A 24,957-nucleotide genomic window follows, 5' to 3' on the forward strand; every position below is an offset into this window, starting at 1 on the left:
ACAATGCCTTTCCCACGGCTGGTACACCTATCCTGGATTAGTGGTGCTGGAAGAGCACAGCAGTTCAGGCAGCATCCAACACCTATCGCTATAACCCTGCATTTCCCATGGCTAATCCAACCACCTGTATAACCCTGCATTTCCCATGGCATATCCACATACCCCTAGAACACTGCATTTCCCATGGCTAATCCACCTATCCCCATAACCCTGCATTTCCCATTGCTAGTCCACCTATCCCTATAACCCTGCATTTCCCATGACTAATACACCTACGCCAATAACTGCATTTTCCATGGCTAATCTGGATGCACCTATAACCCTGCATTTCCCATGGCTAATCTACCCATCCCTATAACCCTGCATTTCCCATAGCTAATCCACCTATCCCCATAACCTTGCATTTCCCACGGCTGATCCACCTGTGCCTATAACCCTGCATTTCCCATGACTAACACGCATACGCAACTAACCCTGCATTTCCCATGGCTCATGCACCTACTCGTATAACCCTGCATTTCCCATGGCTAATCCACCTACCTCTATAACCCTGCATTTCCCATGGTTTAGCCACCTATCCCGATAACACTGTATTTCCCATGGCTAATCCACCTATCTCTATAACCCTGTATTTCCCATGGCTACTCCACGTACCCCTATAACCCTGCGATTCCCATGACTAATCCACCAATCCAGATAACCCCACATTTCCCATGGCTAATTCACCTACGCCAATAACCCCGCATTTCCCATGGCTAATTCACCTACTCCCAGAACACTGCATTTCCCATGGCTACTCCAGCTACCTATGTAACCCTGCATTTCGCATGAGTAATCCACCTATCCCTATAACCCTGCATTTTCCAAGGCTAATCCACCCATCCATATAACCCTGCATTTCCCATGGCTAATCCACCTGTGCCCATAACCCTGCATTTCCCATGGCTAATCCACCTACGCCAATGATCCCGCATTTCCCATGGTTAATCCACCCATCCCTATATACCTGCATTTCCCAAGGCTAATCCCCCTACCCCTATAAACCTGCAATTCCCACGGCTAATCCACCTAGTCCTATAACCCTGCATTTCACATGGCTAATCCATCTACCGCAATAACCGTGCATTTCCCATGGCTAATCCACCTATCCCTATAACCCTGCATTTCACATGGCTAATCCATCTACCGCAATAACCCTGTATTTCCCATGGCTAATCCACCTATCCCTATAACCCTGCATTTCACATGACTAATCCATCTACCGCAATAACCCTGTATTTCCCATGGCTAATCCACCTATCCCTATAACCCTGCATTTCCCATGGCTAATCCACCTGTCCCTATAACCCTGCATTTCCCAAGGCTAATCCCCCTACCCCTATAAACCTGCAATTCCCACGGCTAATCCACCTGTCCCTATAACCCTGCATTTCCCATGGCTAATCCACCTATCCCTATAACCCTGCATTTCCCACGGCTGATCCACCTGTCCCTATAACCCTGCATTTCCCATGGCTAACACACATACGCCACTAACCCTGCATTTCCCATGTTTCATGCACCTACCCCTATAACCCTGCATTTCCCATGGCTAATCCACCTACCTATTTAACCCTGCATTTACCATGGCTACTCTACCTATTCCTATAACCCTGCATTTCCCATGGCGTAGCCACCTATCCCGATAACCCTGTATTTCCCTTGTTTTATCCACCTACCCCTATAATCCTGTATTTCCCACGGCTAATCCACCCATCCATGTAACCCTGCATTTCCCATGGCTAATCCACCTATCCCTAAAACCCTGCATTTCCGATGGCTAATACACATACCGCCATCACCCTGCATTTTCCATGGCTAATCCACCTCCTTCTATAACCCTGCATTTCCCATGGCTAATCCACCTACCCCTATAACCCTGAATTTCCCATGGATAATCCACCTATCCCTATAACCCTGCATTTCTCATGGCTAATCCACCTAACCCTATACTCCCGTATTTCCCATGGCCAATCCACCTACCCCTATGACCCTGCATTTCCCATTGCCAATCCACTTATCCCTATAACAATGCCTTTCCCATGGCTGGTACACCTATCCCTATAACCCTGCATTTTCCATGGCTAATCCACCCATCCCTATAATCCTGCATTGCCCATGGCTAATCCACATACCCCTATAACACTGCATTTCCCATGGCTAATTCACCCATTGCTATAACACGGCATTTCCCATATCTCCTCCACCTGTCCCCATAACCATGCATTTCCCATGCTCGTCCACCTATCCCTATAACTCTGCAATTCCCATGGCTAACACGCATACGCCAATAACCCTGCATTTCCCATACCTAATCCACCTTCTCCTATAACACTGCATTTCCCATGGCTAATCCACTTATCCCTATTACACTGTTTTTTCCATGGCTAATCCATCTATCCCAATAATCCTGCAGTTACCATGGCTAATCCACCTCTCCACATAACCCTGCATTTCCCATGGCTAATCCACCCATCCCTATAACCCTTCATTTCCAATGGCAAATTCACCTATCCCTTCATTTCAAATGGCTAATCCACATACCTCTATAACACTGCATTTCCCATGGCTACTCCACCTATCCCCATAACCCTGCATTTCCCATGGCTAATCCACCTACCACTATAACTCTGCATTTCCCACGGCTAATCCACCCATCCCTATAACCCTGCATTTCCCATGGCTTATCCACCTATGCCAATAATCCCGCATTTCCCATGGTTAATCCACCCATCTCTATAAACCTGAATTTCCCATGGCTAATCCACCTATCCCTATAGCCCAGCATTTCCCATGGCTAAACCACATACCCCTATAACCCTGCATTTCCCATGGCTAATCTACCTACGCCAATAATCCCGCATTTCCCATGGTTAATCCACCCATCCCTATAACCCTGCAATTCCCATGGCTAACACACTTACGCCAATAACTCTGCATTTCCCATGGCTAATCCACCTACCCCTATAACCCTGCATTTCCCATGGCTAATCCACCTATTCTTATAACCCTGCATTTCCCATGGCTAATCCACCTACGCCAATAATCCCGCATTTCCAAAGGCTAATCTACCCATCCCTATCACCCTGCATTTCCCATGGCTAATCTTCCTACGCCAATAATCCCGCATTTCGCATGGTTAATCCACCCATCCCTATAACCCTGCATTTGCTATGGCTAATCCATTTACCCCTATAACCCTGCATTTGCCATGGCTACTCCACCTACCCCTATAACCCTGTATTTCCCATGACTAATCCACCCATGTCCATAACCCTGCATTTCCCATGGCTAATCCACCTATCCCCATAACCTTGCAATTCCCATGGCTAACACACCTCCGCCAATAACCCTGCATTTCCCATGGCTAATCCACCTACCCCTATAACCCTGCATTTCCCATGTCTAATCCACCTATTCCTATAACCCTGCATTTCCCATGGCTAATCTACCTACGCCAATGATCCCGCATTTCCAAAGGCTAATCTACCCATTCCTATAACCCTGCATTTCCCATGGCAAATCGACCACTCCACATAACTCTTGCATTTCACATGGCCAATTCACCGATCCCTATAACCCTGCATTTCCCATTGCTAATCCACCCATCCCTATAATCCTGCATTTCCTATGGCTAATACACATACCGCCATCACCCTGCATTTCCCATGGCTAATCCACTGATCCCAATAACCCTGCATTTCCCATAGTTTCTCCACCTATCCCTATAACCCTGCATTTTCAATGGTTAATCCCCCTTATCCCTATAAACCTGCATTTCTTATGGCTAATCCACCTACCCCTATAACACTGCATTTCCCATGGCAATCCACCCATCCCAATAACCCTGCATTTCCCATGGCTAATCCACCCATCCCAATAACCCTGCATTTGCCATGGCTAATCCACCACTCCACATAACCCTGCATTTCACATGGCTAATCCACCCATCCCTATAACCCTGCATTTCCCATGGCTAATCCACCTATCCCTGTAAACCTGCATTTCCTATGGCTAATACATATACCGCCATCACCCTGCATTTCCCATGGCTAATCCACCTAACCCTATAACACTGCATTTCCCATGGCTAATCCACCCAAACCCAATAACCCTGCATTTGCCATGGCTAATCCACCTATCTGTATAAACCTGCAATTCCCATGGCTCATCCACCGATCCCTATAAACCTGCAATTCCCACGGCTAATCCACCTACCCCTATAACCCTGCATTTCCCATGCCTAATCCACCAATCCATATAACCCTGCATTTCCCATGGCTAATCCACCCATCCCTATAACCCTGCATTTCCCATGGCTAATCCACATTGGCTGAAAACGCTGCATTTCCCAGGCTAACCTACCTATGCCAATAACCCTACAGTTCCCATGGATAATTTACCTACCCCAATAACCCTGCACTTCCCATGGATAATCCACCTACCCCTATAACACTGCATTTCCATGGCTAATCCACCTATCCCTATGACCCTGCACTTCCTATGGACAATCCACCTACCCCTATAACACTGCATTTCCCATGGCTAATCCACCTACCCGTATAACCGTGCATTTCCTATGGCTAATCCACCTCTCCACATAACCCTGCATTGCCCATGGCTAATCCACCTACCCCTATAACCCTGCAATTCCCATGGATCATCCACCTATCCCTATTATCTTGCATTTCCCATGGTTAATCCACTTATCCCTATAACAGTGCATTTCCCATTGCTAATCCACCTATGCCTATAACCCAGAATTTCCCATGGCTAATCCACCCGACCCAAAAACCCTGCATTTCCCATGGCTAATCCACCTACCTCTGTAACCCTGCATTTCCCATGGCTAATCCACCCATCCCTATAACCCTGCATTGCCCATGGCTAACCCTCATACCCCTATAACACTGCATTTCCCATGGCTAATCCTCCCATTGCTATAACTCTGCATTTCCCATAGCTCATTCACCTATCCCCATAACCATGCATTTCCCATGGCTCTTCCACCTTTCCCTATAACCCTGCAATTCCCATGGCTAACACACCTATGCCAATAACCCTGCATTTCCCATGGATAATCCACCTATCCCTTAAACCCTGCATTTCCAATGGATAATCCACCTATCCATATAAACCTGCAATTCCCATGGTTAATCCACCCATCGCTATAACTCTGCATTTCCCATGGCTACTCCAACTGTCCCTATAACCCTGCATTTCCCATGGCTAATCAACCTATCGTTATTACCCTGCATTTCCCATGGTTAAGCCATCTACCCATACAACCGTGCATTTCCCAGGGCTAAGCAACCTATCCCTATAACCCTGCATATCCCATGGCTAATACACCTACCCTCAGAACCCTGTATTTCCCATGCCTAATCCACCTATCTCTATTACCCTGTATTTCCCATGGAAACTCCACCTCCCCCTATTACCCTGCATTTCACATGGCTAATCCACCTATCCGAATAACTCTGCACTCTCCATGCTGAATCCATCTACCGATATAACCCTGCATTTCCCATGGCTAATCCACCTATCCCTATATCCCTGAATTTCCAATGGCTAATCCACCTCCCCCTATTACCCTGTATTTCCCATGGCTAATCCACCTCCCCCTATAACTCTGCATTTCCCGTGGCTAATCCACCTCTCCACATAACCCTGCACTTCCCTTGGATGATCCACCTAGCCCTATAACACTGCATTTCCCATGGCTAATCCACCCATTACAATAACCCTGCAATTCCCATGGCTAATCCACCTATCCCTATACACCTGCAATTCCCATGGCTCATCCACCTATCCCTATAAACCTACAATTCCCATGGCAAATCCACCTCTCCCTATAATGTTGCAATTCCCATGGCTAATCCTCCTACCCCTATAACCCTGCATTTCCCATCGCTAATCCAACTATCCCGCAAACCCAACATTTCCCATGACTCATCCAACTACCCCTATTAACCTGCAATTCCCATGGCTAACCCACCTATCCCTATAACCCTGCATTTCCCATGGCTAATCCACCAATCCATATAACATTGCATTTCCCATGGATAATCCACCTGTCCCTATAACCCTGCATTTCCCATGGCTAACACACCTACGCCAATAACCCTGCATTTCCCATCCCTAATCCACCTACCCCTATAACACTGCATTTCCCATGGCTAATCCACCCATCCATATAACCCTGCATTTCTCATGGTTAATCCACCTATCCCTATGACCCTGCATCTCCCATGGCTAATCCACCTATCCTGATAACCCTGTATTTCCCATGGCTACTCCACCTACCACTATAACCCTGCATTTCCCATGGCTAATTCACCCATCCCAATAACCCTGCATTTGCCATGGCTAATCCACCTATCTGTATAAACCTGCAATTCCCATGGCTCATCCACCGATCCCTATAAACCTGCAATTCCCATGGCTAATCCACCTATCCCTATAACCCTGCATTTCCCATGGCTAATCCACCTGTCCCTATAACACTGCATTTCCCATGGCTAATCCACCTATGCCAATAACCCCGCATTTCCCATGGATAATTCACCTACTCCCATGACCCTGCACTTCCCATGGATAATCCACCTACCCCTATAACCCCGCATTTCCCATGGTTAATCCACCTACCCATACAACTCTGCATTTCCCTGGCTAATCCACCTATCCCTATGACCCTGCAGTTCCCAAGGCTAATCCAAATATCCCTATGACCCTGCACTTCCTATGGACAATCCACCTACCCCTATAACACTGCATTTCCCATGGCTAATCCACCTACCCGTATAACCGTGCATTTCCTATGGCTAATCCACCTCTCCACATAACCCTGCATTGCCCATGGCTAATCCATATACCCCTCTAACTCTGCACTTCCCATGGCTAATCCACCTATCCCTAAAACCCTGCATTGCCCATGGCTAATCCAGCTATCCCTATGACCCTGCGCTTTCCATGGCTAATCCACCTACCCCTATAACCCTGCATTTCCCATGGCGATTCCAGCCATCCCGATAACCCTGCATTTCCCATGGCTAATCCACCTATCCCCATAACCCTGCATTTCCCATGGATCATCCACCTATCCCTATTATCTTGCATTTCCCATGGTTAATCCACTTATCCCTATAACAGTGCATTTCCCATTGCTAATCCACCTATGCCTATAACCCAGAATTTCCCATGGCTAATCCACCCGACCCAAAAACCCTGCATTTCCCATGGCTAATCCACCCATCCATATGACCCTGAATTTCCCATGGCTAATCCACCCATCTCTATAACCCTGCATTTCCCATCGCTAATCCACCTACCTCTGTAACTCTGCATTTCCCCTGGCTAATCCACCTATCCCTATAACCCTGCATTTCCCATAGCTAATCGACCCATTGCTATAACTCGGCATTTCCCATAGCTCCTCCACCTATCCCCATAACCATGCATTTCCCATGACTCTTCCACCTTTCCCTATAACCCTGCAATTCCCATGGCTAACACACCTACGTCAATAACCCTGCATATCCCATGGATAATCCACCTATCCCTTAAACCCTGCATTTCCAATGGATAATCCACCTATCCCTATAAACCTGCAATTCCCATGGCTACTCCACCTATCCCCATAACCCTGCATTTCCAATGGCTAATCCACCTACCCCTATAACCCTGCATTTCCCATGGCTAATCCATCTACCCATATAACCCTGCATTTCCCAGGGCTAATCCACGTACCCTCAGAACCCTGTATTTCCCATGCCTAATCCACCTATCTCTATTACCCTGTATTTCCCATGGCTACTCCACCTCCCCCTATTACCCTGCATTTCACATGGCTAATCCACCTATCCGAATAACTCTGCATTCTCCATGGCGAATCCATCTACCGATATAACCCTGCATTTCCCATGGCTAATCCACCTATCCCTATAACCCTGAATTTCCCATGTCTAATCCACCTATCCCTATAACCCTACATTTCCCATGGCTTAGCCACCTATCCCTATAGCCCTGTATTTCTCATGGCTACCCCTCCTATCCCTATAACCCTGCGATTCCCATGGCTAACCCACCTATCCCTATAACCCTGCATTTCCCATGGCTAATCCACCCATCCATATAACATTGCATTTCCCATGGCTAATCCACCTATCCCTATGACCCTGCAGTTCCCATGGCTAATCCACCTATCCCTATGACCCTGCACCTTCCATGGCTAATCCACCTACCCCAATAACCCTGCATTTCCCATGGCTAATCCAACTATCCCTATAACCCTGCATTTCCCATGCCTGATCCACCTCTCCCCATAACCCTGCATTTCCCATTGCTACGCCACCTACCCCTATAACCCTGCATTTCCCATGGCTAATACACCTATCCCTATAACCCTGCATTTCCCATGGATAATCCACCTACCCCTATAACCCTACATTTCCCATGGCTAATCCATCTACCCCTATAATCCACCTAGGCTGCACATTATGAAGCAACTTAGCATGGCGTGTATCCCCCTAACCTGCAGACCTTTGGACCGCGGGAAGAAACCTGAGCACTGGAGGAAACCCGTGAAAGTACTTCGGGAAATGTGTAAACTCCACCCAGACAGTTGCCCGAAGCTGGAATCAAAACTGTGTCCCTGGCACCATGTGGGTGTCCACCCCAAGCACTGAGTCACCCTGTGCTGTTGTTGGGGGGACACCCATCTGATTCGCTAATGTCTATTAGGGAAGGATTCTGCCAATTCTTCCCTGGTGTGGCCTGCACGTGACTCCAGACCCAGAGGAACATGGATGACTCATAAGCTCCCACTCCCCCTCCCCCAAATCCAACTGGGGACGGGGCCCAATAAATGCAGACCCGGCAAGTGAATCATGCGCACGAGGAGAGGTGCAAGGCTCTTACCTGGCAATACTGCAAGGTCTCGTGGATGGGTACAATTTGGTGCTCTTTATGTTCCCTGGAGACGCCGCACACCACGCAAATGGCCAATTGGTCGTCTTGGCAGTACAGCTTCAGCTTCTCCTCGTGGCGGGGGCAGAGGACGGGGGTGGGCTCTCCGGCAGGCGGGAGAGCAGGCCCGGCATCCAGTCGCAGTTGCCGCACCCTCTCCACGATGTTGGCCAGCAGCCGGTTGCTCTTGAGCCGCAGCTGGGGGAAGGTCTCCCGGCACTGGGGGCACCGGAAACCGGACTCCAGCTGCCCCCAGGCGTCGGCGATGCACGCCCGGCAGAAGTTGTGCTCGCACTCCAGCCTGACCGGGTCCTGGTACAGGTTCAGGCAGATCGGGCAGGTCACCTCGCTGGTCAGGCCCTCCGCCAACACCCACGACGACATGGCGTGACCCAGACCAGGGAGCTCCGTCCGCTCCCACCCAACATCCAAGGGAACGTGGCCAATCAGCGACTCTTCACTTTCCACTTGGCAACCCTTTGGACTTAATATTAAGTGTCAATAGTTTTAGGGGCTGAGCAACACCTCCAATGTCCTTACCCGAACCCCACACACGAGCCCTAATCATCCCGTGGGCTGCAACCATTCAGGGGCTCAGTGGTTAACACTGCTGTCTTACAGTGCCAGGGACCCAGGTTCGATTCCCATGTTGGGCGACTGTCTGTGTGGAGTTTGCACGTTCTCCCCGTGTCTGTGTGGGTTTGCTCCGGTTTCCTCCCACAGTCCAAAGATATGCAGGTTAGGGTGGATTGGTCATGCTAAATTGCCCATAGTGTTAGGTACTTTAGTCAGGGGTAAACATAGGGGAATGGGTCTGGGTGAGTTACTCTTCGGAGGGTCAGTATGGACTTGGTGGGCTAAAGGGCCTGTTTCCGTACTGTAGGGAATCTAATTGCCCGTTGACTAACAACCCTCATTAGTACCTATTCATTGCCCCAGACTGGACTTCACCCACTCCTTTGTCTGCTCACCTGTTTTCTCTCGCTCTGTTTTGGGTCTATCTCCATCTATCATTTACTCCTCCTCCCCTCCCCTTCTTCTGAATAATTACCAACCTTTTCCCAGCCACCATCAGTTCTGAAGATAGGTCATTGGACCCGAGACATTGAATCTGCTTTCTCGCTCCCTCTCTCCACAGATGCAGCCAGACATGCTGAGTTTCTCCAGCACTTCTTCTTTTTGTTTTCGACTCTTTCAATCGTCAAAGACTTCAGGCTCTCATAGAAACAGAGAAACCAGGAGCAGGGTGGGGCCATTTGGCCCTTTGGACTTACGCCACCATTCAATACCATCGCCACCAACTCTGTCACCCGTTCCTGCTTTCTCTCACACTCTCTGAACCCTTTAAGCTTTCTAACCCTTTCTTGAATTTGTACAATGTTTTGGTCTTAACTGCTCTCTGTGGTCGTGAATTCCTCTCATACTATACCCTTTAAGCTTTCTAACCCCTTCTTGAAATTGCACAATATTTTTGTCTTAGCAGCGCTCTGTGATAGTGACATCCACAGGCTCCCCATTCTCTGAGTGAAGATATTGCTCCTTGTCTCAGTCCGAGATGGTTTGTCCCATATCCTTAGACCCCTTTCCCTCATTCTGGAGCCCCCTACCTTCGGGAACACCGTTCCTCTGTCTCTCATCCTCTTTTTAATCGACCCTTTCTGCTTTAGTCTTTCTCTCTGTTTTGCATTCTGTTAATCTCGACCTCCCACGTCCTCTTCCTCCTTCTTCACAGTCACAAAGCCAGTGCCACATTAATCGATGAGCTCTTCACAACATGTTTGAACTGAAGTTATCAAGAAGCCAATTGTTTTGGAGTGTGTTGAAAATATACACTTTGCGTTTCAATCCCCACCCCAATGAAAATTTCCGTTGGAGTGTCCAACCCAGGCTGAGGGGTTACCTGACAGATTGAAAAATCATGAGGGGCATGGATAGGATAAACAGACAAGGCTTTTTTCCCCTGGGGTAGGGGAGTCCAGAACTAGAGGGTGTAGGTTTATGGTGAATGGGGAAGGATATAAAAGGTACTTAAAGGGTAACATTTTCACACAGAGGGTGGTGCTTGGATGGAATGAGCTGCCAGAGGAAGTGGTGGAGGCTGGTACAATTACAGCATTTAGATTAGATTAGATTACTTACAGTGTGGAAACAGGCCCTTCGGCCCAACAAGTCCACACCGCCCCGCCGAAGCGTAACCCACCCATACCCCTACATCTACATTTACCCCTTACCTAACACTATGGGCAATTTAGCATGGCCAATTCACCTGGCCTGCACATCTTTGTGACTGTGGGAGGAAACCGGAGCACCCGGAGGAAACCCACGCAGACACGGGGAGAACGTGCAAACTCCACACAGTCAGTCGCCTGAGGCGGGAATTGAACCCGGGTCTCAGGCGCTGTGAGGCAGCAGTGCTAACCACTGTGCCACCGTGCCACCCACAAGGCATCTGGATGGGTATATGAGCAGGAAGGTTTTAGAGAGATATGGGTCAAGTGCTGGCAAATGGGATTAGATTAATTTAGGATATCTGGTTGGCATGGACAAGTTGGTCTGTTTTGGTGCTGTACATTTCTATGACTCCATGATGATGACATAGTATGGGCCATTTCACACTTGAAAAATGGGATTAGAAAGCCAAGTGGTTGTTTTTGACTGGCACAGACCCACAGATGGGCCAAAGGGCCTTTTCCTGTTCTGTACACCTGTGCAACCATGACATATCTATAAAATAATGACTTTCCAAGCAATCTCGTGAGATGGCTGTGGACTAATTGAATGAAAATTACCTCCTGAATATCATGTACAATAGTCCTTTTTGAGCATGCGGTTGGATCATTTAAATGGTGTTCATCACAGTCCAAGATTAATGTCAATTTTCCCAGTTTCTTAAACTACATGGGTGGCTGGTTATAGAATTGAGAAAATAAGTGAATTGAGTTATTATTAAGTTAATAATTCAAAGGCCCACCAACTGTTCCATTAGACATCTTGGTTTTATGATTCAAAACTGGCGAGGGATGGGGGTCATGGGTACAAAAGGAGTCCATTCAGTCACTTAGTCACCTCAATCACATTTGGTCTATATCGCAACTCCATTTACTTGCTACAGTGTCATAGCGTCACAGAGATGTACAGCACAGAAACAGACCTTTCAGTCCAATACATCTATGCTGACCAGATATCCCAACTTAATCCAGTCCCATTTGCCAGCACTTGGCACATATCCCCTCAGCCCTTCCTATTCATATACCCATCCAGATGCCTTTTAAATGCTGTAATTGTGCCAGCCTCCACCACTTCCTCTGGCAGCTCATTCCATACACGTACCACCCTCTGTGTGAAAAAGTTGCCCCTTAGGTCCCTTTTAACTCTTTCCCCTCTCATCCTGAAACTAGGCCCTCTAGTTCTGGACTCCCCGACCCCAGGAAAAAGACCGTATCTATTGACCCTATCGATGTCCCTCATGATTTTATAAACCTCTGTAAGTCACCCCTCAGCCTCCAATGCTCCAGGGCAAACAGCCCCAGCCTGTTCAGCCTCTCCTTATAACTCAAACCTTCCAACCCTGGCAACATCCTTGTAAATCTTTTCTGAACCCTTTCAAGTTTCACAGCATCCTTCTGATAGGAAGGAGACCAGAATTGTATGCAATATTCCAACAGTGGCCTAACCAGCATCCTGTACGGCCGCAACATGACTTCCCAACTCCTGTACTCAATACTCTGACCAATAAAGGAAAGCATACCAAATGCCTTCTTCACTATCCTATCTACCTGTGACTCCACTTTCAAGGAACTCTGAACCTGCACTCTAAGGTCTCTTTGCTCAGTAACCCGCCTCAGGACCTTACCATTAAATATATATGATGGACTGGGGTGTGCAAAGTTAAAAATCACACAACCCACAACACGCAGCTCCCCTTTCCCTTGCTCTCCCAACATCAACCTTCCTAGTCAAGACCTCAGGATAAAAATGCCATGCCCAAGGAGAGAATTGGAGACAAAGTTGAAAACAACCAAGTCCATTGAATACTGAGCTTGATTTAAAAGCCTGGAAGTCATTGGAGGAAGGGTAAAAATGGAGGGGTTTCTAACATTCAGCGGGGTGCTGGAGGGAAAGGGTTGAGGTCGCAGGAGAAATGGGACTCTTCAGGGAAGATTGAGTTAGATTGAGAAATGCAAATGTGGGTACAATAGAGTTGAACCATGCTTAAAATAGACTGGTGTGCACACAGAGGGAGTGAGATAGGAAACCAAAACAGGCAACACACAGAAGACACAAATCAATACTGCACTGTTTGACTCGAAATGGCTTGAGATTAAACTTCTACTGAACACACTCATATTGTAAGGATATCTTACCCCTGGTGGAATGACTGCACTCGGTACAGGGATGACTCAGACCAGGAGATCTGATGAGGTTTAAGGTTCACCGAAGCAACAGTAGCACTCGATTTCGCCTGTTGACCTCTGAGCTGGCAACTTCTGAAACAAGGGTTTGAATTGACTGAAAGGAGATGTGACTGGTGTAAAAAGACGTAGGGGGAGGGACTCACTGAGCCAGAGAGGGGAAATAAAACCACCATGATTGTACATTGGGGTTAGTTACAAGGACTGTACCAAAGTGGTTAACTTTAGCCAGAAACCCAGACTCAACAGAAGTCAGCCAAAGGGCTGCGGATGCTGGAGATCTGAAGCAAACAAACACAGAAAGTGCTGGAGAGACTCAGCAGCTCTGTCCAGTAGCATCTGTAAAACAGTTAATGTTTCCAGTCTGATATGAGTCTGCTTCAGAACATTCTGAACTAGGGTCGCTGGACTTGAAATGTTAATCTCTGTCTCTCTCTCTCTCTCTCTGCACAGATGCTACCAGGCAGACTTCCTGGGTCTCTCCAGCAATTTCTGTTCCTGTGCGTCACGCAGAGATAACTAATCCCATCCCTCGAAAGATGCCGCACAGCATCACAGCCAGAGATTTTAAGGGTGTCTGCGATGTTTGGTTACAGGTCAGTGCCTGCTCCACACACTTGGAATGAAGACTAGATACTGGAACTGTGAGAGTTTTTACCTTGAGAGTTTTTACTGGCATTTCTTCCCAGTGTGGAGATTTGTGAATAAGATGACGCTGATGTCACCATTGATTTCACTGTCAGTGAGGGAGAAACATAATGTTTATAACACTTTCTGTGTTTGTTTGCTTCAGATCTCCAGCATCCGCAGCTCTTTGGCTGATTTCTGTTGAGTCTGGGTTTCTGGCTAAAGTTAACGACTTTGGTACAATCCTTGCAACTAACACCGATGTACAATCATGGTGGTTTTATTTCAAGTTGGTAAATGTTATGCTCGGAGTTCACTTTAGTCAGTGCAAGGTTAAACTCAGGTTCAAAGGGTTGTCAATCTGACCCCGGCTGTGCAGAGCAGTTTAAGATAATGTCCCTTCATATCATTTTGTAAATTCAAACTGCACACTTTGTCCCGACACTAATGGCATGTACTGAGATGGAAAGACTGATATTCGAAACATTTAACTTTTCTTTCCCTAATTTATTCCTTGGATCTATAATGCTGCACTATTTATTTCTAAGTTTTTTTTTATTTCCGCAGGATTTGATCTGAATTATCTGCACCTGGATATGTTTGTATCTGTCACTACATTTAGATTACTTACAGTGTGGAAACAGGCCCTTCGGCCCAACGAGTCCACACCGACCCGCCGAAGCGCAACCCACCCAGACCCATTCCTCTACATTTACCCCTTTACCGAACACTATGGACAATTTAGCATGGCCAATTCACCTGACCTGCACATCTTTGGACTGTGAGAGGAAACCGGAGCACCCGGAGGAAACCCACCCAGACACGGGGAGAATGTGCAAACTCCACACAGTCAGTCGCCTGAGGCGGGAATTGAACCCAGGTCTCTGGCGCTGTGAGGCAGCAATGCTTGCCACTGTGCCACTGTGCCACCCACGTTGTGATGCAATATCTATAAACTTTTCACTGTCCTCACTCAAGTATGTGTGACAATGTGCTTTCAGAAATCCAGAACCACCTTCCCTTTTAACTGTCATCTGACTGATTCAGTTGGGTTGGAGTTTACAATTCACTCCTGGAGAGGGTGAGGGCTAATCTCCCTGGATTGGAGGAGGTGACCTCAAGGGATTTTTGAAGATGATGTTTAGGGGAGAGAGAGAGAGAGAGAGAGAGAAAACCTTTCCATCTGAAAATCCAAATTATCACAAAAGGGAGGTGAAGGGATCTCTGTCTCCTTAAACGCTCCGCGATGATCCTGCCCCATCCTAAGACAGCACCTTTCCAATCCACAGTCATCCAGAAGGACAACAGCCTCGGCTACATTAGAGCACCGCCATTTTGCAAGTTCCCCTCTGAGCCACTCACCTCACTTGGAGCCGGATCTCCATTCCCTTCAGTGTCGCTGAATCAAAATCCTGGAATTCCCTCCCTAACACCACTGTGGGTGTCCCCACTCTCCACAACAGCCCAGGAAGTCAGCTTAGCACTACATAGGGCCACATGGTGGCTCACTGGTCAGCACTGCTGCCCCACTGCGCCAGGGACCTGGGTTCGATTCCAGACTTGGGTAACTGTCTGTGTGGAGTTTGCACGTTCTCCCCGTGTCTGTGTGGGTTTCCTCGGAGTGCTCCAGTTTTCTCCCACAGTCCAAAGATGTGCAGGTCAGGTGAATTGGCCGTGCTAAATTGCCCGTAGTGTTCAGGGATGTGTTGGTTATGTGCATTAGTCATGGGAAATGTAGAGTAATTGGGTAAGGGAATGGGTCTGGGTGGGATACTCTTCGGAGGGTTAGTGCGGACGAGTTGGGCTGAAGGGCCTGTTTCCACACTTTAGGGATTGTATGATTCTGTTCTACATTCCGAAAAACAACTCAGACTGCGCGTTAAACTTTGGCGTTGCCAGGGGAAGCTCGCGTTCACAGTTGGATTTTAAAGTGACAAATGGCTTTCCTTTATGATTTCTAACTCCCCTCTCCTCCCACCAGCATTCCTCACCTCCTGCCTGTCAATGTCCTCCTCACCTTCCCTGCTGTCCGTCCATCTCATTCCTCTTCCACACTCATTCCCATCCGCTTGTCCCACTCCATATCCTTCCCCCCGACACCTCACTGGTGGCCCGCCCTCACCACCCCCATTTGACGTGACGGTTGAGATTGTCTGTGTGTTGCTTTGGGTAAAGTTGCCATGTTTGAATTTGTGAACAGAAGTCAAATGTTTTCGGGAAAGGGAGGCTTGCTTCTGTACCTTTCACAACCTGGGGATGACACAATGCACTTTGCCACCAATGGCCCCACTGTAACAGTGTAGGGCTTATAGCATCCCAAATGAACATAGCAAGCTCCCACAAGCAGCAATGTACAATAGTCAGACATTCCCTTTTGTTTTAACCCAATGATAACCGCAGAGAACACCGTGCTCCTTAGGATCCCCACAGTGTATATACAGTCCCATTGAGTCTGCACTGACCCTCCAAAGAGCATCCAACTCCCCCTGCCCTGTTGCTATAACCCTACACTTCCCACGGCTAACTCGCCTGCGTATCCCTGGATATTATGGGATAACTTCCCATGGCCACTCCACCCTAACCTGCACATCTTTGGACTGTGGGAGGAAGCCCATGTAGACACGGGGAGAATGTGCAAACTCCTTGCAGATAGTTGCCTGAGGCTGGAATCGAACCAGGGTCCCTGGCTCTGCAATGCTAGGCAACAATGCTAATCACGGAGCCATCTTGGTGGAGAAAACACCATGCGATCTTTTGCATTCAAATAGTATTGTTACACTCCGAATCAAAAGATGGGCAGCTCTAACAATATAGCCCTCCATCAGCAGTGTACTGTGGGGACCAGCTGAGTGACTCAGCGGTGAGAGTGCTAACCTTGAATGCAAAGTTAAAATCACACAACATCAGGTTATAATCCAACAGGTTTATTTGGAAGCACTAGCTTTCAGAGCACTGCTCCTTCATCAGGTGGTTGTATACATTCAAGATTGGTTAGATAGGATGTTAATCTGCAGGTGAGTCAAGCTTATGGTCAGGAAAGTGGTGTTAAGGACCTAACCAGCTAAGCTGGGATCTTTTATCAAAGCTGTCAAATGGTTCCCACCTGATGGTGTTCCTTGTGACTTTTATAACTGAGTCTTGCCAACATGTAGCATTTTCAACGTTAGCTGAAGACATCAACCATTCTAAAACCACTGTGCCTCAAAGGTGATAAATTGATTGATACCCAGTCAGTTTGTTCTGTTTTGTGTGTCTGTGTATGTGTGAGTGCATGTCTGTGTGAGTGTGTGAGTGTGGTGTATGTGTGCGTGTACATGTGTGTATGTGTGAATGTGTCTGTGACTCTTGGTTTGTGAGTGTGTGCGTCAGTGTGTGTGTCTGTGTGAGTGTGTCTCTGTGTGTGTGTCTGTGTGAGCGTGAGAATGTCTGTGTTGTGTGAGTTTGTTCTTGTGTGAGTGTGTGTCGGTGTGCGTGTGTGAGAGTGTGCGCGCATGTCTGTGTGAGTGTGTGTATCTGTGTGAGTGTGGTCTATGTGTATGTATGTATTTGTGGCTCTTGGTGTGTGAATGTGTATCTGTGTGAGTGTGAGTGTGTGTGTCTGTGTGCATGAGAGAGTGTGTGTCTATATGAATGTGTTCTGTGTGTGTGTCTCTGTGGGTGAGAGAGTGTGTGTCTGTGTGAATGTGGTCTGTATGTGTGTCTGTGTGTGTATGTGTGAGTATGTGTGTGGGTGTGTGTGCGAGTGTGTGCCTGTGTGCGACTGTGTGTCTGTGTTAGTCTGTGTGAGCGTGTGAGTGCATATGTGTGTGTGTATATGTGTGTGTGCCTGTGTGTGTGGGTATGTATGTGTCTCTGTTTGGTGGTTTGTGCGTGCTTTTGTGTGCTGTGTGTGGGTATGTGCATGCTTCTGTGTGAGTGTGCGCGTGTTGGTGTGTGTGTGTCTGTGTGTGTGTGTGTATGTGAATGTGTCTGTGTGTGTCTTGTGTGTGTGTTTGTGTATGGGTATGTACGTGAGTGTGTCTGTGTGTATGTGTGGGTGTCTGTGTGTGTGCGTGTGTGAGTGAGTATGTATGTGAGTGTGTCTGTGTGCGTGCATGTGGCTGAGTGTGCCTATGTGTGTGGCTGTATGTGTGTGTGTGTGTGTGTGTGTGTGTGTGTGGGTGGGTGTGTCTCTATGTATGGTGGGTGTGTGTGGGTGGATGGGTGTGTCTCTGTGTATGGTGTGTGTGTGCGTGTGTGTGGGGGGGTGGGTGTGTCTCTGTGTATGGTGTGTGTGCGTGTGTGTGTGTGGTGGGTGGGTGTGTCTCTGTGTATGGTGTGTGTGTGCGTGTGTGTGTGTGTGTGTGTGGTGGGTGGGTGTGTCTCTGTGTATGGTGTGTGTGTGTGCGTGTGTGTGTGGGGGGGTGGGTGTGTCTCTGTGTACGGTGTGTGTGTGTCTGTGTGTATGGTGTGTCTGTGTGTATGGTGTGTGTGTGTGTGTGTGTGTGTGTGTGCGTGTCTTTGATCACCATTTCCTGTTCTGCAGGTGCAGCTTGAATACAGTGTGAATAGGGAGTATGAGGTGATCTTGACTCTTGCCTCAGTCTGCTCCGTGTTAATGGGTTGAGTCAATTCTGCGTTTCCATCTGTAAGGGGCCTGTGATCACCTCCCAGTGGATCGGGAAGGTGCACCTTTCTTGATGCTGCTCTGCTGTCGGTTTGACCTCCAGCCCCAACTGCAGTACACGTGCCTCCAGTTAACCATTGAATTATGGAATCCCTACAATGTGGAAGTAGGCCATTCAGCCCATTAAGTCCATACTGACCAGCATCCCGTACCCCCTGTCCTATTCCCGTAACCCTGCATTTCCCCATGACTAACCCACCCAGCCTGCACATCCCTGGACATTATGGGACAATATAGCATGGGCTAATCCACCCTAACCTAGACTGCGGGAAGGAAGCAGAGAAAACCCACCGGGGAGAGAGTTTCCATCTTCTGCTTTGGTCACCACCTCTGGCTGGGTCAGTTCCTTCTTGAACACTGCGACCTTTTGTTGGAAACAGAAATAGAAACAGACGTTTCTGGAAAATCTGAGTGGGTCTGGCAGCATCTGTAGAGAGAAACATCAGGGTGAAGGTCTCAGGTCCGGTGACCTTTCCTCAGAACTCCTTCAGACGACCCAACTCGATGCAGTAGGGGAATCTTTTTTCTTTTTAAAAATCAGTTTTTGAAAAGAAAAGCAGTAGTGTTTGGAAATGAAAGCCCTGTTCCAGGCTCCATTTCGAGGACACGTGGGACCATCAGTCACAAGTTTCATTGGTTGAGAAATCGGCCCGTCACCGTGCCATCCCACTCCCTCCTCGATGACATCAACTGCCCCTACCTCTGCCTGAGCTCCTCCCACTGCTGAAAACCCTCACCTTTAGACTTGTGCATTGTAAAGGTCTCCTGGATGGCCCTAGCATTGATTGGTCGATTTATTGTCACGTGTTCCTAAGTACAGTGAAAAGCGTTGTTTCTGAGCGGTGCAGAAGAAAGCAAGAACACACAGATCAAAAGGTGACAAAAAGACTTAGACAGAGGAAAACAGGTTATATTGCACAGGGCGTGCGCTAGGCAAGATCAACATTAACCAGATCAGCATGGCCTGGAGTGTCCATTCATCTGTCTACTAACAGCTGGGGAGAAGCTGTTCCTGAACCTGTTGGTGTGAGTGTTCAGCTTTCTGTATCTTCTACTGAAGGAAGAGGTTGTAGGAGATCATTACTGGGGTGCGATGGGTTTTTGCTGATGTTGACGGCCTTTCCTCAGCAGGGAGCTGTGTAAATGGAGTCCATGGATGGAAGGTTGCCTCCCGTGATGGTCTGGGCTGTGCACACCACCTTCTGTAGCTTCTTACCGTCCTGGGCAGTACCATACCAGGCCGTTACGCACCTGGACAGTATGCTCTCAATGGTGCATCTATCGAAGTTGGTGAGGGTCCTCCCGGACGTGCTGAATTTCCTGACCCACTTGAGGGAGGAGAGGCGCTGTTGTGCCTCCTTGGCCATCGCCTCCATGTTGGAAGTCCAGGACAGATCGCCAGTAATCGTCACTCTGAGGAACTTGAGCCTCAGCTCCTTTGATGCAGCTGGGGGTGTGTTCTCTATCCCTTTGTAAAGTCGAGACCATACAAAGCTCTGCAGCTCAGGTCCTGTTCGTCTCTCAGCCCCTGCGCTGTAATGAACGCTGCAATTTTGCAATAAGTTCCTTGCTTGCCAATCCCCTCAATCTCACCCCTACCCACTCCGAGATCTGCATTCTCCTCAACTTTCGTAGCCTCTCTCCCAATATCGCCGGCATTCTTTCTGCAGTACCTGGCCACGAAGGTGGAATCCCGATGGTGCAGAAAGAGTCCATTCGGCCCATTGGGTCGGCACCATCCCTCCGAAGAGCGTCCCAAGCAGACAGGGGGCGAAAGCACAATCTCATCACAGACAGTCACCCGAGGCTGGGATTGAACCCGGGTCCCTGGCGCTAGGAGGCAGCAGTGCTAACCACTGAGCCACCATAATATCCCTCCAATAAAGTCCCTGCCACCTCTTTCACATAATTTGCTCTGTTATGGTGACCCCATAAAAGGTAACCACGCTTTCAGTTTGTTCTCTCCACCTTGTAAATTCACATCATTCCAGCCCCTTGTCAAACCTTGCTCACACAAGTGTCTAAAGGCAGTTGAGGAGGCATATGGCATGTTTGCCTTCATCGGTCAGGGCATTGAGTATAAAAACTGGTCAGTCACATCACAGTTGTATAGAACTTTAATTCGGCCACGTTCAGAATATCGTGTACAGTCCTGGTCATCGCACTACCAGAGGATGTGGAAGCTTAGGAGAGGGTACAGAAGCAGTTTACCGGGATGTTGCCCAGTTTGGAGGGCATTAGTTATGAGGAGAGATCGGGTAAACTTGGTTTGCTTCCCCTTGAACTTCAAACGCCAAGGGGTAACCTGATAAATGTTTACAAAGCTGCGACAAGCATGAACAAGCATAGTTAGAGTCTCTCTCCCCCGCAGCCCTCCCCTCCCCCACCCACCCACCCAGTGGAAATGGCAATTACTGGGGGACACAGAATCATAGAGTCAGAGAGATGTACAGCACGGAAACAGACCCTTCGGTCCAACCTGTCCATGCCAACCAGATATCACAACCCAATCTAGACCCACCTGCCAGCACCCGGCCCCATATCCCTCCAAACCCTTCCTATTCATGTACCCATCCGAATACTGCAATTGTACCAGCCTCCACCACATCCTCTGGCAGCTCATTCCATACATGTACCACCCTCTGGTGAAAAAGTTGCCCCTTAGGTCTCTTTTATATCTTTCCCCACTCACCCTAAAGCTATGGCCTCTATTTCTGGACTCCCCGACCCCAGGGAAAAGACTTTGTCTACTTATCCTATCCATGCACCTCATAATTTTGTAAACCTCTATAAAGTCACCCCTCAGGCTCCGACGCTCCAGGGAAAACAGCCCCAGCCTGTTCAGCCGCTCCCTATAGCTCAGATCCTCCAACCCTGGCAACATCCTTGTAAATCTTTTCGGAACCCTTTCACGTTTCACATCTTTGCGATAGGAAGGAGACCAGAATTGCACGCCATATTCCAACAGTGGCCTAACCAATATCCTGTACAGCCGCAACATGACCTCCCAACTCCTGTACATAGGTTCAAGGTAAACAGGGGTAAATTTTAAAGGAGGTGTGAGAGGCAGGTTTTTAACACAGAAGGTGGTAAGTGCCTGGAATGTGCTGCCAGAAGGGGTGATGGAGGTGGATACAATTGTAATGTTTAAGAGGCTCTTGACAACTAACATGAGCAGGTGGCGAATGGACGGATATGGACCGCGTAGAGGCAAAAGATTTTTGGTTTAGAAGGGCATCACATTTCGGCTCAGTCTAATCGGGTCAAAGAGCCTGTACTGTTCTTGGGCGAAATCACCTTGTGAAGTGCCTTAGGATGGTTTCCTCATGTCAATGGTGCTGCAAGCCCAATGCGGAGCCAATGCCAAAAGTCTCTGACTGACACCTGGTGGCTGAGGTTGGCCCTGCAGCACCCCTCCCTTGGAAAGCCCTCTCTGATAATTATGGTCAGGTCAAACCTTGCGTTGCTCTCTCAGCCTTTTTCAGAATGTCACATATGGGCAGGGTCTGTGAGGGAAGAATAATTCGTATTAATCTAGAGTAGTGTTTTTGCTGCTGTTGTCAATTCTGGAAATGATCAGTCGATTTGCCGAGTCCCTTCACCTTCCATTTCTCATCGATCACCCCTCACCCCACCCAACCTCACCCCTCCCCCCGCCCCACACACACCCTGCCAGCCTCTGTGCTGTCATCAACCTTCTCAGTTTCCGGAAAATAGTGGACCTTTGACACTAGGATGCCACAGGGGAAAATGGATCACGCTGGGCTGGACTTGAATCTGATTTTATGTTTTACCAGTGGAGGCTCACTAAAGATTTAATTACTTTCGTCAACTGATTGGACGACTGACCTCCATGACAGCTGAGACATGAATCCAGACCTTCTTGCCCAGAGGCAGGTAAAGTACCACCGCACCGCAAGGCCCTCTGAGACCTGTGATGGGTCCAATTCACTCTGGTCCTTGTTCATGACCCCACAATAGAAACTGCTCCCACTGTTCTGAATGAGTGGCCTCACAGTGATATTCACGCGCACTTTCACCCCCTGGTGACCCCTCCACTACTTTCGTCTTACCAACCTACAACACATCTCTTCTGAATCAGCTAGGACCTGACCTCATGTTGCCCCCTTCACCTACCCACCTCTGAGGCAGTAACACTATCATTGAGCCATTTTCTATAGCTTAGTCTGCTGCTCGACCAACTCCCAGTCGACTGAGTCACGATCTGTCCCCATTAAGAAGGTTAAAGACGATTGGGCAGTCCACTCTGTATTCGGAAATATCAATTAGTTAGATTTAACATTTGAGCCAAGGATTCACATGGACAAGATTCTATGGTTGAAAGCTGATTTATGTTTATGCCAGTGCAATCTGAGATACATAATGGAGACCAATCCTCCACAGTCCACGTATCTTATCAATTTAAATATAATATCATTCTCCGCCCCTCTGCTCCCCACCCCCTGAGCTAACAGATGCCGATCAATGCTTGGTTCTGTAGTGACAGACACAATATACAGACTACTCAGCCCAGTCATGAAACTTGAGAGGGTTCAGAAAAGATTTGCAAGAATGCTATCAAGGTTTAAGGGTTTGAGCTGTAGGGAGAGGCTAAATAGGCTGGGGCTGTTTTCTCTGGAGCATCAGAGGCTGAGGGGTGACCTTATAGAGGTTTATAATGTAACGAAGGGACATGGATAGGTTGAATAGCCAAGATCTTTTCCCTGGAGTTGGGGGAGTCCAAGATTAAAGGGCACATTTTTAAGGTGAGAGGGGAGAGATTTAAACAGGACCTAAGGGGCAACTTTTTCACACAGATGGTGATGCGCGTATCACCTGCCAGAGGAAGTGGGGGAGGCTGGTACAATTACAGCATTTGAATGGCATCTGGATGGGTATATGAATAGGAAGGGTTTCGAGGGATATGGGCCAAATGTTGGTAAGTGAGACTAGATTAATTTAGGATTTCTGATTGGCGTGAGCGAGTTGGACTGAAGGGTCTATTTGCATGCTATACAGCTCTATGACTCTATATGCTCACACTGTGGCCCCTAGTTCTGAACTCCGTGCCTTCAGAAACACCCTTCCGGTATCTCCCCTTCTCCCTTTGATGGACCCGTTCTGCTTCCACTCTCCTCCTACACTTTGCATACTCTTGGCCTCTTCATGACTCTATCAAAGCAAAGACCTGCATTTCTATAGCTTCTTTCATCAAGGTGTTCTTTCCAGCCAATGGAATAGTTTAGGCATTAAAAAAGCAGTCTTTAAGTCTCAACATCATACTTAATAATTTTCAAATCTGAACACTTCCTTCCAAGTCCTTTAGCCAGGCCCTGTCATGACATGGATGGTTTTCAGCACAGCCAACCCTTTTAAAACTCCTTTTACTCCTCATTATCACCACTCCAACTTCTCTATCTGGTGGCTCAGCGGTTAGCACTGCTGCCTCACAGCGCCAGCGACCCAGGTTCGATTCCAGCCTCGGGCTACTCTCTGCATAGAGTTTGCTCATTCTCCCTGCGTCTGCGTGGGTTTCCTCCCACAATCCAAAGGTGTGTGGGTTAGGTGGATTGGCTATGCTAAATATCTCTGTAGCGTCAGGGGCTGTGTAGGTTGGGTGGGTTCGCCATGAGGCATTGTGGGTTACAGGGTTAGGTCTGGGTGAGATGTTCTTCGAAGCGTTAGTGTAAACTCAATGGGCTGAATGGCTTGCTTCCTCACTGTGGGGATTCTATGATTCTTTCTTCACTTGCTCACTCGCAACCATCCTTTTATCTACCTACCCTTTTTTTCTCTTTCTTCCTCTTTCTCTCTCCGAACTCGGTCACCACCTGTCGGCTCACTCCTTTCCCTCAGCTCCCAATGTTCCCCCTGTCTGCAGCTATCCATTCTGAAGAAGAGTACGGAGCTTGAAACATCAACTCTGCTCTCTCTCTGTCCACAGATGCTGCCAGTTCTGACTTTCTCCAGTGGTTTCTACTTCTGATGTTTACGATTTGAAATGTGGCCGCTGTTTTAGTGTACGGAAACCTGAAAAACAATCCTCAACACTACACAGACTGCACTGTGGCAATAATCTGACAGTTTGTTTTTAAGTGGGAGATGTCGATTAAAGGATACATATTTTTCAGGGCAATGGAGGCCGACTGCCCTACTATTTAAAATGGCGGCAGAGACTTGGTGATCACTGGCCCGAGACCATCCCAAAGTGGGGGAGGAGCGTCCGGGAAGGCATGGAGCACCTTG

General features: G+C 48.1%; 1 protein-coding gene across 1 annotated transcript in view; it reads right to left on the reverse strand.

Annotated features, from left to right (window-relative positions):
• Positions 1-9,390, reverse strand: part of LOC140455547 (zinc-binding protein A33-like) — a 45,325-nt gene extending 35,935 nt beyond the window's left edge. Inside the window, exon 1 of the mRNA XM_072550481.1 lies at positions 8,959-9,390. Coding sequence (XP_072406582.1) covers positions 8,959-9,390 — 432 coding nt within the window. The remainder of the gene's footprint in view (positions 1-8,958) is intronic.
• Between the last annotated feature and the right edge of the window lie 15,567 nt (positions 9,391-24,957).

Source organism: Chiloscyllium punctatum, chromosome 30 (genome assembly GCF_047496795.1).
Source record: "Chiloscyllium punctatum isolate Juve2018m chromosome 30, sChiPun1.3, whole genome shotgun sequence".
Lineage (NCBI taxonomy): Eukaryota > Metazoa > Chordata > Chondrichthyes > Orectolobiformes > Hemiscylliidae > Chiloscyllium > Chiloscyllium punctatum.